This window comes from Fringilla coelebs, assembly GCF_963513975.1.
Source record: "Fringilla coelebs genome assembly, chromosome: 34".
Taxonomy (NCBI): domain Eukaryota; kingdom Metazoa; phylum Chordata; class Aves; order Passeriformes; family Fringillidae; genus Fringilla; species Fringilla coelebs.
The window spans coordinates 631,434-648,106 of NC_140060.1; the positions used below are offsets into that span (position 1 = coordinate 631,434).

Below are 16,673 nucleotides of genomic sequence, written 5' to 3' on the forward strand. Positions count from 1 at the left end.
GGGCACACACCTGGCACTGCTCTGCCTGATCGCCTACGGCGTGCAGGAGGGCGAGGGCGACCGCGGCAGCTCCGACAACGTGAGCGCACCTGGGCACACCTGGGCACACCTGGGCACACCTGGGATACATGGGGATACACCTGGGCACACACCTGGCACTGCTCTGCCTGATCGCCTACGGCGTGCAGGAGGGCGAGGGCGACCGCGGCAGCTCCGACAACGTGAGCGCACCTGGGCACACCTGGGCACACACCTGAGATACCCATCACACACCTGGGCACACCTGGGATATATGGGGATACACCTGGGCACACACCTGGCACTGCTCTGCCTGATCGCCTACGGCGTGCAGGAGGGCGAGGGCGACCGCGGCAGCTCCGACAACGTGAGCGCACCTGGGCACACCTGGGCACACCTGGGGATACACCTGGGATACATGGGGATACACCTGGGCACACACCTGGCACTGCTCTGCCTGATCGCCTACGGCGTGCAGGAGGGCGAGGGCGACCGCGGCAGCTCCGACAACGTGAGCGCACCTGGGCACACCTGGGCACACCTGGGCACACCTGGGATACATGGGGATACACCTGGGCACACACCTGGCACTGCTCTGCCTGATCGCCTACGGCGTGCAGGAGGGCGAGGGCGACCGCGGCAGCTCCGACAACGTGAGCGCACCTGGGCACACCTGGGCACACCTGGGCACACCTGGGATACATGGGGATACACCTGGGCACACACCTGGCACTGCTCTGCCTGATCGCCTACGGCGTGCAGGAGGGCGAGGGCGACCGCGGCAGCTCCGACAACGTGAGCACACCTGGGCACACCTGGGCACACCTGGGCACACCTGGGATACACCTGGGCACACCTGGGATACATGGGGATACATCGGGATACAGCTGGGATAGCTGGGAATACATGGGGATACACCTGGGGGCAGTTATAGCACACCTGGGCACACCTGGGCACACCTGGGATACACCTGGGATACACCTAGGATACATGGGGATATACCTGAGATACCCATCACACACCTGGAATGCATGGGAATAGATGGGGATACACCTGGGGGCAGTTATAGCACACCTGGGCACACCTGGGATACATGGGGATACAGCTGGGATAGCTGGGGATACATGGGGATACACCTGGGGGCAGTTATAGCACACCTGGGCACACCTGGGCACACCTGGGGATACACCTGGGATACATGGGGATACACCTGGGATACATGGGGATACATGGGGATACAGCTGGGATAGCTGGGGATACATGGGGATACACCTGAGAGCAGTTATAGCACACCTGGGCACACCTGGGCACACCTGGGCACACCTGGGCACACCTGGGATACATGGGGATACACCTGGGCACACACCTGGCACTGCTCTGCCTGATCGCCTACGGCGTGCAGGAGGGCGAGGGCGACCGCGGCAGCTCCGACAACGTGAGCGCACCTGGGCACACCTGGGCACACCTGGGATACACCTGGGCACACCTGGGATAGCTGGGGATACATGGGGATACACCTGGGGGCAGTTATAGCACACCTGGGCACACCTGGGCACACCTGGGCACACCTGGGGATACATGGGGATACACCTGGGGGCAGTTATAGCACACCTGGTCACACCTGGGGGCAGTTATAGCACACCTGGTCACACCTGGGGGCAGTTATAGCACACCTGGGCCCACCTGGGCACCCCTGGGCAGCCCTGGGCACACCTGGGCACACCTGGGCAGCCCCAGTCACACCTGTTCTCTCACCTGTGCAGCTGTACCTGGCCGTGGCGCTCATCGCCGTCGTGGTGGTCACCGGCTGCTTCGGCTACTACCAGGAGTTCAAGAGCACCAACATCATCGCCAGCTTCCGCAACCTGGTCCCGCAGGTGAGCACACCTGGGCAGGTGAACACACCTGGGCAGGGGAACACACCTGGGCATAAACCCGGGCACACACCTGGGCAGGTACACACACCTGGGCATGCACCAACATCATCGCCAGCTTCTGCAACCTGGTCCCGCAGGTGAGCGCACCTGGGCAGGTGAACACACCTGGGCAGGTACACACACCTGGGCACACACCTGGGCACACACCTGGGCACACACCTGGGTACACACCAACATCATCGCCAGCTTCCGCAACCTGGTCCCGCAGGTGAGCACACCTGGGCAGGTGAGCCCGGGCACAGACCTGGGCACACACCTGGGCAGGTACACACACACCTGGGCACACACCTGGGCACAGACCTGGGGAGGTCTCACCTGCACACCTGGCGGACCTCATTTGCATACCTGAGCCCTCATTCTCTCACCTGAGGGGCCTCATTTGCATACCTGGGGAGCCTCATTTGCATACCTGAGGCCTCATTTGCATACCTGGGGCCCCACCTGCACACCTGGGGAGCCTCATTTGCATACCTGAGCCCTCATTTACATACATGAGCCCTCATTCCCTCCCCTGGGGGGCCTCATTAGCATACCTGGGGCCTCATTTGCATGCACGAGGCCTCATTTGCATACCTGGGGTCCTCACCTGCACACCTGAGGTCCCACCTGCACACCTGGGGGGCCTCATTTGCATACCTGAGCCCTCATTCCCTCCCCTGGGGAGCCTCATTTGCATGTCCGAGGCCTCATTTGCATACCTGCGGGCTCATTTGCATGCGGTGTCCCTGCAGCAAGCCACGGTGGTGCGGGCGGGGCAGGTGCTGCAGGTGAACGCGGCCGAGCTCGTGGTCGGGGACCTGGTGGAGATCAAGGGCGGGGACCGAGTGCCGGCCGACATCCGCGTGCTGGCGGCGCAGGGCTGCAAGGTGAGCGCACCTGGGCGCACCTGGGTGCACCTGGGAACACACCTGGGGGCACCTGGGCGCACCTGGGAACACACCTGGGGGTGGCTGGGAACATACCTGGGCGCACCTGGGGCACCTGGGCACATCTGGGCACACCTGGGGAGAGCTGGGAACACACCTGGGGGCGGCTGGGGGCACCTGGGGGCAGCTGGGAACACACCTGGGGGCACCTGGGGGCACCTGGGGAGAGCTGGGAACGCACCTGGGCGCACCTGGGGGCAGATATAACACACCTGGGGGCACCTGGGCACACCTGGGGGCGGCTGGGAACACCTGTGTACAGCCAGGATACACCTGGGCGTACCTGGGGGCAGCTGGGAACACACCTGGGCACACCTGGGGGCAGATATAACACACCTGGGGGCACCTGGGCGCACCTGGGGGCAGCTGGGAACACACCTGGGGAGAGCTGGGAACACACCTGGGGGCACCTGGGAACATACCTGGGGGCACCTGGGAACACACCTGGGCACACCTGGGGGCACCTGGGGGTGGCTGGGGGCACCCGGGGGCACCTGGGGGCAGCTGGGCACACCTGAGGGAGTCTGGGAGCACACCTGGGCACACCTGGGTACACCTGGGAACACACCTGGGGGCAGCTGGGAACACACCTGGGGGCAGCTGAGCGCACCTGGGAAACACCTGGAGGCAGCTGAGGGCACCTGGGGGCAGCTGTAACACACCTGGGCACAGCTGGGGGCACCTGGGGGCACCTGGGGAGAGCTGGGAGGGGCCTGGGCATACCTGGGCACACCTGGGCGCACCTGGATGCTCAGGTGTGGGCGGGGCCCTGGCCAGGTGGACAATTCCTCGCTGACCGGGGAGTCGGAGCCGCAGACGCGCTCACCTGAGTGCACCCACGAGTCGCACCTGGAGACCCGGAACATCGCCTTCTTCTCCACCATGTGCCTGGAGGGTGAGCGCACCTGGGCACACCTGGGCACACCTGGGCACACATGGGGGGTGCAGCTGGGCACACCTGGGCACACCTGGGTCACTCCTAGACACACCTGGGCACACCTGGGCACACCTGGGTCACTCCTAGACACACCTGGGGGGCACACCTGGGGGGCACACCTGGGCACACCTGGGGGGCACACCTGGGCACAGCTGGGGGGCACAGCTGGGGGCACACCTGGGTCATATCTAGATCCCACCTAGACACTCCTGAGTCCTACCTGGGCACACCTGGGCACACCTGGGCACACCTGGGCACACCTGGGGGGCACAGCTGAACACACCTGGGCACACCTGGGTCACATCAGGGAACACCTAGAGACACCTGGGTCACACCTGGGTCACACCTGGGCACACCTGGGCACACCTGGGTCGCATCTAGATCCCACCTAGACACTCCTGAGTCCTACCTGGGCACACCTGGGTCACACCCGGGCACACCTGGGCACACCTGGGAGGTGTCTGGGTCCTACCTGGGCACACCTGGGCACACCTGGGCACACCTGGGTTACACCTAGATCCCACCTAGACACCCCTGGGCATACCTGGGCACACCTGGGCACACCTGGGTGATGTGTGGGTTCTACCCGGGCACACCTGGGCACACCTGGGCACACCTGGGTCACTCCTAGACACACCTGGGAGGTGTCTGGGTCCCACCTAGACATACCTGGGCACACCTGGGCACACCTGGGCACACCTGGGGGGTGTCTGGGTCCCACCTAGACACACCTGAGCACACCTGGGACATATCCAGGTCCTACCTAGACATACCTGGGTCACACCTAGACACACCTAGACACTCCTGAGTCCTACCTGAGCATACCTGGGCACACCTGGGTCCTACCTGGATCATATCTGGGCACACCTGGATCACACCTGTTTCTCACCTGTCCCGCACAGGTACGGCCACGGGCATGGTGATCAGCACAGGTGACCGCACGGTGATCGGGCGCATCGCCTCGCTGGCCTCAGGGGCACACCTGGGCACACCTGGGTCACTCTTAGACACACCTGGGCACACCTGGGATGTGTCCAGGTCCTACTGGGCCACACCTGGGCACACCTGGGTCACTTCTAGATCCCATCTAGACACTCCTGAGTCCTACCTGGGCACACCTGGGTCACACCTGGGCTTACCTGGGCACACCTGGGCACACCTGGGACGTGTCCAGGTCCTACCTGGGCACACCTGGGATGTGTCCAGGTCCTACCTGGGCACACCTGGGCACACCTGGGGGGTGTCTGGGTCCCACCTAGACATACCTGGGCACACCTGGGGGGTGTCTGGGTCCCACCTAGACATACCTGGGCACACCTGGATCACACCTAGATCCCACCTGCCCCCCCAGGTACGGCCACGGGCATGGTGATCAGCACAGGTGACCGCACGGTGATCGGGCGCATCGCCTCGCTGGCCTCAGGGGCACACCTGGGCACACCTGGGTCACACCTAGATCCCACCTAGACACACTTAGCCATACCTGGGCCCACCTGGGGGGTATCTGGGTCCTACTGGGCCACACCTGGGTCACTCCTAGACACTCCTGAGTCCTACCTGGGCACACCTGGGCACACCTGAGTCCCACCTAGACACACCTGGGCACACCTGAGTCCCACTTAGACACACCTGAACACACCTGAGTCCCACCTAGACACACCTGGGTCCCACCTAGACACACCTGGACATACCTGAGTCCCACCTAGACACACCTGAGTCCTACCTGGGCATACCTGGGCACACCTGAGTCACACCTGGGTCACTCCTAGATGCTCCTGAGTCCTACCTGGGCACACCTGGGTCCCACCTGGGTCCCACCTGGGCACACCTGGGCACACCTGGGAGGTGTCCAGGTCCTACCTGGGCACACCTGGGATGTGTCCAGGTCCTACCTGGGCACACCTGGGCACACCTGGGGGGTGTCTGGGTCCCACCTAGACATACCTGGGCACACCTGGATCACACCTGTTTCTCACCCAACGCCTCACCTGTCCCTCGCAGGTACGGCCACGGGCATGGTGATCAGCACAGGTGACCGCACGGTGATCGGGCGCATCGCCTCGCTGGCCTCAGGTGTGGAGAACGAGCGCACGCCCATCGCCATCGAGATCGAGCACTTCGTGGACATCATCGCCGGCCTGGCCGTCTTCTTCGGCGGCACCTTCTTCGTGGTGGCCATGCTGATCGGCTACCCCTTCCTGCGCGCCCTCGTCTTCTTCATGGCCATCGTGGTGGCCTACGTGCCCGAGGGGCTGCTGGCCACCGTCACGGTACGCGCACCTGGGCACACCTGGGGACAGGTGTTGGACAGGTGTTGAGGTTTTGATGGGTTCCACCAAGGGTTTTGAGGTTCTTTTGGGTCCTGTCACATGGTGAGAGGTCTGGGGGACACCTAGAGACAGGTGGAGACACCTGGGCACACCTGGGCACACCTGGGCACACCTGGGCACACCTGGGGACAGGTGGCAGTGTCAGAACGTGGGCAGGTGTTGAGGTTCTGATGGGTTCCAGGGGTCTGGGGGGGTCCTCATGGCCATCGTGGTGGCCGACGTGCCCGAGGGGCTGCTGGCCACCGTCACGGTACGCACACCTGGGCACACCTGGGGACAGGTGGGGACATTGGGATGTGGGCAGGTGTTGAGGTTCTGATGGGTTCCACCAAGGGTTTTGAGGTTCTTTTGGGTCCTGTCACATGGTGAGAGGTCTGGGAGACACCTAGAGACAGGTGAGGACACCTGGGCACACCTGGGCACACCTGGGGACAGGTAGCAGTGTCGGAACATGCACAGGTGTTGGGGTTTTTATGGGGCCCCACCTGAAGTTACAGAAGTTCTGAGGTCCCCATGGGTCCCACCACAAGGTGAGAGGTCTGGGAGACACCTAGAGACAGGTGGGGACACCTAGAGATACCTGGGCACACCTGGGGACAGGTGGGCACATCTGAGGACATTGAGATGTGGGCGGGTGTTGAGGTTTTTATGGGGTTCCACCTGAAGTTACGGAAGTTCTGAGGTGCTCATGGGTCCCATCACATGGTGAGAGGTCTGGGAGACAGGTGGGGACACCTAGAGATACGTAGGTGCACACCTGGGCACACCTGGGCACACCTGGGGACAGGTGGGGGGGTTGGGATGTGGGCAGGTGTTGAGGTTCTGATGGGTTCTGGGGGTCTGGGGGGGTCCTCATGGCCATCGTGGTGGCCGACGTGCCCGAGGGGCTGCTGGCCACCGTCACGGTACGGACACCTGGGCACACCTGGGGACAGGTGGGGACACCTGGGGACAGGTGTTGGGCAGGTGTTGAGGTTTTGATGGGTTCCACCAAGGGTTTTGAGGTTCTTTTGGGTCCTGTCACATGGTGGAGGGTCTGGGAGATAGGTGGGGGACACCTAGAGACACCTGGGCACACCTGAGCACACCTGGGGACAGGTGGGGGTGTCGGAACATGCACAGGTGTTGGGGTTTTTATGGGGTTCCACCTGAACTTACGGAAGTTCTGAGGTGCCCATGGGTCCCACCACAAAGTGAGAGGTCTGGGAGACAGGTGGGGACACATAGAGATACCTGGGCACACCTGGGGACAGGTGGGGACACCTGTGGACACCTGGGTGGGTTGGAGTTTCTGCAGGTGTTGAGGTTTTGATGGGTTCCACCAAGGGTTTTGAGGTGCTCATGGGTCCCACCACAAGGTGGAGGGTCTGGGAGACAGGTGGGGACAAGTGAGGACAGGTGAGGACAGGTGGGGACACCTAGAGATACCTGGGCACACCTGGGGACAGGTGGGGGGTTGGAGTTCCTGCAGGTGTTGAGGTTTCTATGGGTTCCACCAAAATTTGTGGAAGTTCTAAGGTGCTTTTGGGTCCCACCACAAGGTGAGAGGGTCTGGGAGACAGGTGGGGACACCTGGAGATACCTGGGCACACCTGGGGACAGGTACAGGTGTCATGTGTGCTCTGTCTCACCTGTCTGTCTCACCTGCCCAGCTGTGCTCTGTGCTATCTCACCTGTCTCTCCCACCTGCCCAGCTGTGCCCTGTCTCACCTGTCTCTCTCACCTTCCCAGGTGTGCCCTGTCTCACCTGTCTGTCTCACCTGCCCAGGTGTGCCTGTCGCTCACGGCCAAGCCCTGTCTCACCTGTCTCACCTGCCCAGCTGTGCCTGTCGCTGACGGCCCTGTCTCACCTGTCTCACCTGCCCAGCTGTGCCCCGTCTCACCTGTCTCTCCCACCTGTCCAGCTGTGCCCTGTCTCACCTGTCTGTCTCACCTGCCCAGGTGTGCCCGTCCCTCACAGCCAGGCCCTGTCTCACCTGTCTCACCTGTCTCACCTGCCCAGCTGTGCTCTATCTCACCTGTCTCACCTGCCCAGCTATGCCTGTCCCTCACGGCCAGGCCCTGTCTCACCTGTCTCACCTGCCCAGGTGTGCCTGTCGCTGACGGCCCTGTCTCACCTGTCTGTCTCACCTGCCCAGGTGTGCCTGTCGCTGACGGCCAAGCGCCTGGCGCGCCGGAACTGCGTGGTGAAGAACCTGGAGGCGGTGGAGACGCTGGGCTCCACCTCGGTGATCTGCTCCGACAAGACGGGGACGCTGACCCAGAACCGCATGACCGTGGCGCACCTGTGGTTCGACGGCCAGGTGCACACGGCCGACACCACCGAGGACCAGTCGGGTGAGAGGGGCACACCTGGGCACACCTGGGCACACCTATGGGCCATTATAGCACACCTGGACACACCTAGGGGCAGTTATAGCACACCTAGGCACACACCTGGGCACACCTGGGGGTACCTGGACACACCTGAGGGCACCTGGACTCACCTAGATGCCATTATAGCACACCTGAGCACACCTAGGGGCAGTTACAGCACACCTGAGCACACCTGAGCACACCTAGGGGCAGCCATAGCACATCTGAGCACACCTGGGCACACCTATGGGCCATTATAGCACACCTGAGCACACCTAGGGGCAGTTATAGCACACCTGGGCACACCTGGGTACACTTAGATGCCATTATAGCACACCTGGACACACCTAGGGGCAGTTATAGCACACCTGGGCACACCTGGGCACACACCTGGGCACACCTGGGCTCCACCTCGGTGATCTGCTCCGACAAGACCGGCACCCTCACCCAGAACCGCATGACCGTGGCGCACCTGTGGTTCGACGGGCAGGTGCACACGGCCGACACCACCGAGGACCAGTCCGGTGAGGGGGGCACACCTGGGCGCACCTGAGCACACCTGGGGGCACCTGGGCATACCTATGGGCCATTATAACACACCTGGGGGCACCTGAGCACACACCTGGGCACACCTGGGGGCACCTGGACACACCTGGGGGCACCTGGGGGCACCTATGGGCCATTATAGCACACCTGAGCACACCTAGGGGCAGTTATAGCACACCTGGGCACACCTGGGGGCACCTGGGCACACCTAGATGCCATTATAGCACACCTGGACACACCTGGGCACACCTAGGGGCAGTTATAGCACACCTGGGCACACACCTGGGCACACCTGGGCACACCTGGGCACACCTAGGGGCAGTTAACAATACACCTGGGCACACGTCTCCCACCTGTCTCACCTGCATCTCACCTGTCTCACCTGTCTCTCACCTGTCTCACCTGTCTCTCACCTGTCTCACCTGTCTCACCTGTCTCACCTGTCTCACCTGTCCCTCACCTGTCTCACCTGTCTCTCACCTGTCTCACCTGTCTCACCTGTCTCTCACCTGTCTCTCACCTGTCCGTATCTCACCTGTCTCACCTGTCTCTCACCTGTCTCTCACCTGTCTCTCACCTGTCTCTCACCTGTCTCTCACCTGTCTCACCTGTCCGTATCTCACCTGTCTCACCTGCCCAGGTGAGGGCTTTGACCAGAGCTCCGCCTCCTGGGAGTTGCTCAGCCAGGTGATCACGCTCTGCAACCGCGCCCAGTTCAAACCCGGCCAGGAGGGCGTGCCCGTGGCACAGGTGAGACTGGGAGGGACTGGGATATACTGGGAGTGACTGGGAGGGACTGGGAAGGACTGGGATCAAACTGGGAGGGACTGGGATGGGACTGGGACAAACTGGGAGGGACTGGGAGGGACTGGGATGGACTGGGATATACTGGGAGGGACTGGGAGGGACTGGGAGGGACTGGGATATACTGGGAGGGACTGGGAGGGACTGGGGATGGATTGGGAGGGACTGGGGATGGATTGGGAGGGACTGGGAGGGAACTGGGAGGGACTGGGATGGACTGGGAGGGAACTGGGAGGGACTGGGAGGGACTGGGAGGGACTGGGAGGGACTGGGATGGGACTGGGAGGGACTGGGAGGGACTGGGAGGGACTGGGATATACTGGGAGGGACTGGGAGGGACTGGGATGGGACTGGGAGGGACTGGGAGGGACTGGGATGGGACTGGGAGGGACTGGGATGGACTGGGATCAAACTGGGAGGGACTGGGAGGGACTGGGATGGACTGGGAGGGACTGGGAGGGACTGGGAGGGACTGGGAGGGAACTGGGAGGGACTGGGAGGGACTGGGAGGGAACTGGGAGGGACTGGGTTGTACTGGTTTATACTGGTCTGGACTGGGTTATACTGGGTTAGACTGGGTTGTACTGGTTTGGACTGGGTTGGACTGGTTCGAACTGGGTTGGACTGGTTCGGACTGGTTCAGACTGGTTCGGACTGGGTTATACTGGTTCGGACTGGGTTGGACTGGGTTGGACTGGTTTGGACTGGTTTGGACTGGTTTGGACTGGGTTGGACTGGTTCGGACTGGGTTGGACTGGTTCGGACTGGGTTGGACTGGTTTGGACTGGGTCACACTGGGTTATACTGGTTAGGACTGGGTTATACTGGGTTGGACTGGTTCGAACTGGGTTGGACTGGTTAGGACTGGGTTATACTGGGTTGGACTGGGTTATACTGGGTTATACTGGTTTGGACTGGTTTATATACTGGGTTGGACTGGTTCGGACTGGGTTGGACTGGTTCGGACTGGGTTGGACTGGTCTGTACTGGTTTATACTGGTTTGGGGTTATTGGTCTGTACTGGTTTGTACTGGTCTGTACTGGTTGATACTGGTTTATACTGGTTTGGGGTTACTGGTCTGTACTGGTTTGTACTGGTTTATGCTGGTTTATACTGGTTTGTACTGGTCTATACTGGTTTATACTGGTTTGTACTGGTCTGTACTGGTTTATACTGGTTGATACTGGTCTATACTGGTTTATACTGGTCTATACTGGTTGATACTGGTTTGTACTGGTTTATACTGGTTTATACTGGTTTGTACTGGTTTGTACTGGTTTGTGCTGGTTTGGGGTTACTGGTCTGTACTGGTCTGTACTGGTTTGTACCGGGAGGGGAGGTGGGCGTGTCCTGACCGCGGCCCCGCCCCTCCCTCCCCCAGCGTGACGTCATCGGTGACGCGTCGGAGTCGGCGCTGCTGAAATTCGCGGAAGTGACGTCAGGGTCGGTGGCGGCCGCCAGGGGGCGCTTCCCGAAGGTGGCGGAGCTGCCGTTCAACTCCACCAACAAATTCCAGGTGAGACAGGTGGGACAGGTGAGGGATGGACAGGTGAGGGACAGGTGAGAGACACCGTTCAACTCCACCAACAAATTCCAGGTGAGACCGGGGGGGGACAGGTGAGGGACAGGTGAGGGACAGGTGAGAGACAGGTGAGAGACAGGTGAGGGACAGGTGAGAGACACCGTTCAACTCCACCAACAAATTCCAGGTGAGACATGGACAGGTGAGGGATGGACAGGTGAGGGATGGACAGGTGAGAGACAGGTGAGAGACACCGTTCAACTCCACCAACAAATTCCAGGTGAGACACAGGTGGGACAGGTGAGGGACAGGTGAGGGACAGGTGGGACAGGTGGGGGACAGGTGGGGGACAGGTGAGGGACAGGTGAGACAGGTGAGAGACACCGTTCAACTCCACCAACAAATTCCAGGTGAGACATGGACAGGTGAGGGACAGGTGGGGGACAGGTGAGACAGGTGGGACAGGTGAGGGACAGGTGAGAGACACCGTTCAACTCCACCAACAAATTCCAGGTGAGACATGGACAGGTGAGGGAGGGACAGGTGAGGGACAGGTGAGAGACAGGTGAGAGACAGGTGAGAGACACCGTTCAACTCCACCAACAAATTCCAGGTGAGACATGGACAGGTGAGGGATGGACAGGTGAGGGACAGGTGAGGGATGGACAGGTGAGGGACAGGTGAGAGACACCGTTCAACTCCACCAACAAATTCCAGGTGAGACAGGTGGGACAGGTGAGGGATGGACAGGTGAGGGACAGGTGAGGGACAGGTGAGAGACACCGTTCAACTCCACCAACAAATTCCAGGTGAGACATGGACAGGTGAGGGGACAGGTGAGGGATGGACAGGTGAGAGACAGGTGAGAGACAGGTGAGAGACACCGTTCAACTCCACCAACAAATTCCAGGTGAGACCGGGGGGGGGGACAGGTGAGGGACAGGTGGGGGACAGGTGAGGGACATGGACAGGTGAGGGACAGGTGAGAGACACCGTTCAACTCCACCAACAAATTCCAGGTGAGACACAGGTGGGAGACAGGTGAGGGACAGGTGAGACAGGTGGGACATGGACAGGTGAGGGACAGGTGAGGGATGGACAGGTGGGACAGGTGAGAGACACCGTTCAACTCCACCAACAAATTCCAGGTGAGACACAGGTGGGGGGGGACAGGTGAGGGACAGGTGAGGGACAGGTGAGGGACAGGTGAGAGACAGGTGAGACGGGTGGGACAGGTGAGGGACAGGTGTGGGACAGGTGAGGGACAGGTGAGGGATGGACAGGTGGGACAGGTGGGACATGGACAGGTGGGACAGGTGAGAGACAGATGAGACAGGTGAGAGAGGTGAGACAGGGACAGGTGAGGGACAGGTGGGACAGGTGACAGACAGGTGAGGGACAGGTGAGGTGAGACAGGTGGGACAGGTGAGGGACAGGTGGGACAGGTGGGACAGGTGGGACAGGTGAGACAGGTGGGACAGGTGAGCCACAGGTGAGAGACAGGTGAGACAGGTGAGACAGGTGAGCCACAGGTGAGATATGGACAGGTGGGACAGGTGAGGGACAGGTGAGAGAGGTGAGAGACAGGTGGGACGGGTGAGACAGGTATGCCCCAAGTCTATCCCAGGTGTATCTCACCTGTCCCAGGTGTATCTCACCTGTCTCTCTCACCTGTGCAGGTGTCGGTGCACGAGGCAGGTGCCCAGCAGCTCCTGGTGCTCAAGGGCGCCCCCGAGCGGGTCCTGGAGCGCGGGGCTGTGCCTCACCTGTCCCAGGTGTATCTCAGGTGTATCTCACCTGTCCCAGGTGTATCTCAGGTGTATCTCAGGTGTATCTCACCTGTCCCAGGTGTATCCCAGGTGTATCTCACCTGTCCCAGGTGTATCTCACCTGTCTGTCTCACCTGTCCCACAGGTGTCGGTGCACGAGGCGGGCTCCCAGCAGCTCCTGGTGCTCAAGGGCGCCCCCGAGCGGGTCCTGGAGCGCGGGGCTGTGCCTCACCTGTCCCAGGTGTATCTCAGGTGTACCTCACCTGTCCCAGGTGTATCTCACCTGTCTCACCTGTCTGTCTCACCTGTCCCACAGGTGTCGGTGCACGAGGCGGGCTCCCAGCAGCTCCTGGTGCTCAAGGGCGCCCCCGAGCGGGTCCTCGAGCGCTGCTCGGGGGCGCTGCTGGGGGGGGAGGAGCGGCCACTGGACCCCGAGTGGAGGCGGAGCCTGGAGGGGGCGTGTCTGGACCTGGGGGGGCGGGGCGAGAGGGTGCTCGGTGAGTGGGGGAGGGGCTGGGGGTGGGGAGGGGGAGGGGAAAGGGTGGGGGACCCCTCCCCCCCCACACCTCGGTCCCTTCATGTTGTCCTTTGTCACCAAAATGGCCCAAAATGACCCAAAATGGGACAAAATGGACCCAAAATGGCCCCAAATGGACCCAAATGGACCCAAATGACCCCAAATGCCCCCAATGTCCCCAAAAATGTCCCCAGTGTCCCCAATGTCCCCAATGCTGTCCCCAATATCCCCATTGATGTCCCCAATGTCCCCATCGATGTCCCTATTGATGTCCCCCATGTCCCCAATGATGTCCCCAATGTCCCCAATGTCCCCAATGTCCCCAATGATGTCCCCAATGATGTCCCCAATGTCCCCAATGTCCCCAATGTCCCCATCAATGTCCCCACAGGGTTCTGTGCCCGCTGGCTCCCCGCTGGCACTGTCCCCAATGATGTCCCCAATGTCCCCATTGTCCCCAATGTCCCCAATGTCCCCATTGATGTCCCCAATGTCCCCACAGGGTTCTGTGCGTGGTGGCTCCCCGCTGGCACTGTCCCCAATGTCCCCAATGTCCCCAATGTCCCCAATGTCCCCATCGATGTCCCCAATGTCCCCATTGATGTCCCCAATGATGTCCCCAATGTCCCCATTGATGTCCCCAATCCCCCCAATGTCCCCATTGATGTCCCCAATGTCCCCAATGTCCCCACAGGGTTCTGTGCGCGGTGGCTCCCCGCTGGCACTGTCCCCAATGTCCCCAATGTCCCCAATGTCCCCAATGATGTCCCCATCGATGTCCCCACAGGGTTCTGTGCCCGCTGGCTCCCCGCTGGCACTGTCCCCAATGTCCCCAATGTCCCCAATGTCCCCACAGGTTTCTGTGCGCGGTGGCTCCCCGCTGGCACTGTCCCCAATGTCCCCATCGATGTCCCCAATGATGTCCCCAATGTCCCCAATGTCCCCATCGATGTCCCCACAGGGTTCTGTGCCCGCTGGCTCCCCGCTGGCACTGTCCCCAAGGGGACACCCCCGGACGCGCTGGCCGAGGTGGCCTCCGGGCTGTCCTGGCTCTGTCCCCAATGTCCCCAATGATGTCCCCAATGTCCCCAATGTCCCCACAGGTTTCTGTGCGCGGTGGCTCCCCGCTGGCACTGTCCCCAAGGGGACGCCCCCGGACGCGCTGGCCGAGGTGGCCTCCGGGCTCTGCTTCGCGGGACTCGTGTCCCTCATCGACCCCCCCAGGGCCACCGTGCCCCAGGCCGTGCGCAAGTGCCGGACGGCGGGGATCCGGGTGAGCACACCTGGGGACACACCTGGGACACCTGGGGGGACACCTGGGGACAGTGGGGGGACATTGGGGACAGTGCCAGACGGCGGGGATCCGGGTGAGGACACACCTGGGACACCTGGGGGGACACCTGGGGACAGTGGGGACAGCTGGGGGTACACTGGGGACAGTGTGGGACAGTGCCGGACGGCGGGGATCCGGGTGAGGACACCTGGGGACACCTGGGGACACCTGGGGACATTGGGGACGGCTGGGGGGACATTGGGGACAGTGCCGGACGGCGGGGATCCGGGTGAGCACACCTGGGGACACACCTGGGACACCTGGGGATGGCTGGGGACATTGGGGACAGTGCCGGACGGCGGGGATCCGGGTGAGCACACCTGGGACACCTGGGGACACCTGGGGATGGCTGGGGGGACATTGGGGACACCTGGGACACATGGGGGGACACACCTGGGGGGACATTGGGGACATTGGGGACAGTGTGGGGACAGTGCCGGACGGCGGGGATCCGGGTGAGCACACCTGGGGACACCTGGGACACACCTGGGACACCTGGGGACACACCTGGGGACATTGGGGACAGCTGGGGGTACATTGGGGACAGTGTGGGACAGTGCCGGACGGCGGGGATCCGGGTGAGCACACCTGGGGACACCTGGGGACAGTGGGGACAGCTGGGGGTACATTGGGGACAGTGTGGGACAGTGCAGGACGGCGGGGATCCGGGTGAGGACACACCTGGGACACCTGGGGACACCTGGGGACAGTGGGGACACACCTGGGGACAGGGGGGATATGGGTACAGACACCTGGGGACACCTGGGGACACCTGGGGACACACCTGGGGATGGCTGGGGACATTGGGGACAGTGCCGGACGGCAGGGATCCGGGTGAGGACACACCTGGGACACCTGGGGACACACCTGGGGACAGTGGGGACACACCTGGGGACAGGGGGGATATGGGTACAGACACCTGGGGACACCTGGGACACCTGGGGACACACCTGGGGACACACCTGGGGGGACATTGGACACCTGGGGGGACATTGGGGACACACCTGGGGACAGTGGGGGAAAATTGGGGACAGTGGGGACATTGGGGACAGTGCCGGACGGCGGGGATCCGGGTGAGGACACACCTGGGGACACACCTGGGGACATTGGGGACACACCTGGGACACCTGGGACACATGGGGGGACACACCTGGGGACAGCTGGGGACACCTGGGGGGACAGTGGGGATACGGGTGAGGACACCTCGGACACACCTGGGGACATTTGGGACAGCGGGGGGACACAGCTGGGGACAGTGTGGGGACAGTGCCGGACGGCGGGGATCCAGGCACAGACACACCTGGGACACCTGGGGACACACCTGGGGGGACAGGGGGGATGGCTGGGGACAGTGGGGACACACCTGGGACAGTGTGGGACGGTGGGGATACGGGTAAGGACACCTGGGGACACCTGGGGACACACCTGGGGACACCTGGGGATGGCTGGGGACACCTCGGGACAGCGGGGGTGTTGGGGGGATTGGAGAGATTGGGGACATTGGTGCCACCATCCAGGTGAGCCCTCAGGTGAGCCAGGTGTGTGTCCCCTCCCCAGGTGATCATGGTGACAGGTGACCCCCTAGGTGAGCCAGGTGTGTCCCTCAGGTGCCCCCCAGGTGACCCAGGTGTGTGTCCCCAGGTGATCATGGTGACAGGTGCCCCCAGCCCAGGTGACC

General features: G+C 62.2%; 1 protein-coding gene across 1 annotated transcript in view; it reads left to right on the forward strand.

Moving 5' to 3' along the window:
- LOC311164661 (potassium-transporting ATPase alpha chain 1-like) overlaps nucleotides 1-16,673 on the forward strand; it is a gene marked incomplete at its 3' end in the record, with an annotated part of 42,849 nt that overhangs the window by 13,420 nt on the left and 12,756 nt on the right. The window contains exons 11-20 of the mRNA XM_084224192.1: nucleotides 1,415-1,453; nucleotides 1,782-1,895; nucleotides 2,687-2,821; nucleotides 3,659-3,776; nucleotides 5,820-6,088; nucleotides 8,287-8,485; nucleotides 9,690-9,799; nucleotides 11,236-11,370; nucleotides 13,462-13,642; nucleotides 14,766-14,935. Of these exons, the coding sequence (XP_084080318.1) occupies nucleotides 1,415-1,453; nucleotides 1,782-1,895; nucleotides 2,687-2,821; nucleotides 3,659-3,776; nucleotides 5,820-6,088; nucleotides 8,287-8,485; nucleotides 9,690-9,799; nucleotides 11,236-11,370; nucleotides 13,462-13,642; nucleotides 14,766-14,935 (1,470 nt within the window). The remainder of the gene's footprint in view (nucleotides 1-1,414; nucleotides 1,454-1,781; nucleotides 1,896-2,686; nucleotides 2,822-3,658; nucleotides 3,777-5,819; nucleotides 6,089-8,286; nucleotides 8,486-9,689; nucleotides 9,800-11,235; nucleotides 11,371-13,461; nucleotides 13,643-14,765; nucleotides 14,936-16,673) is intronic.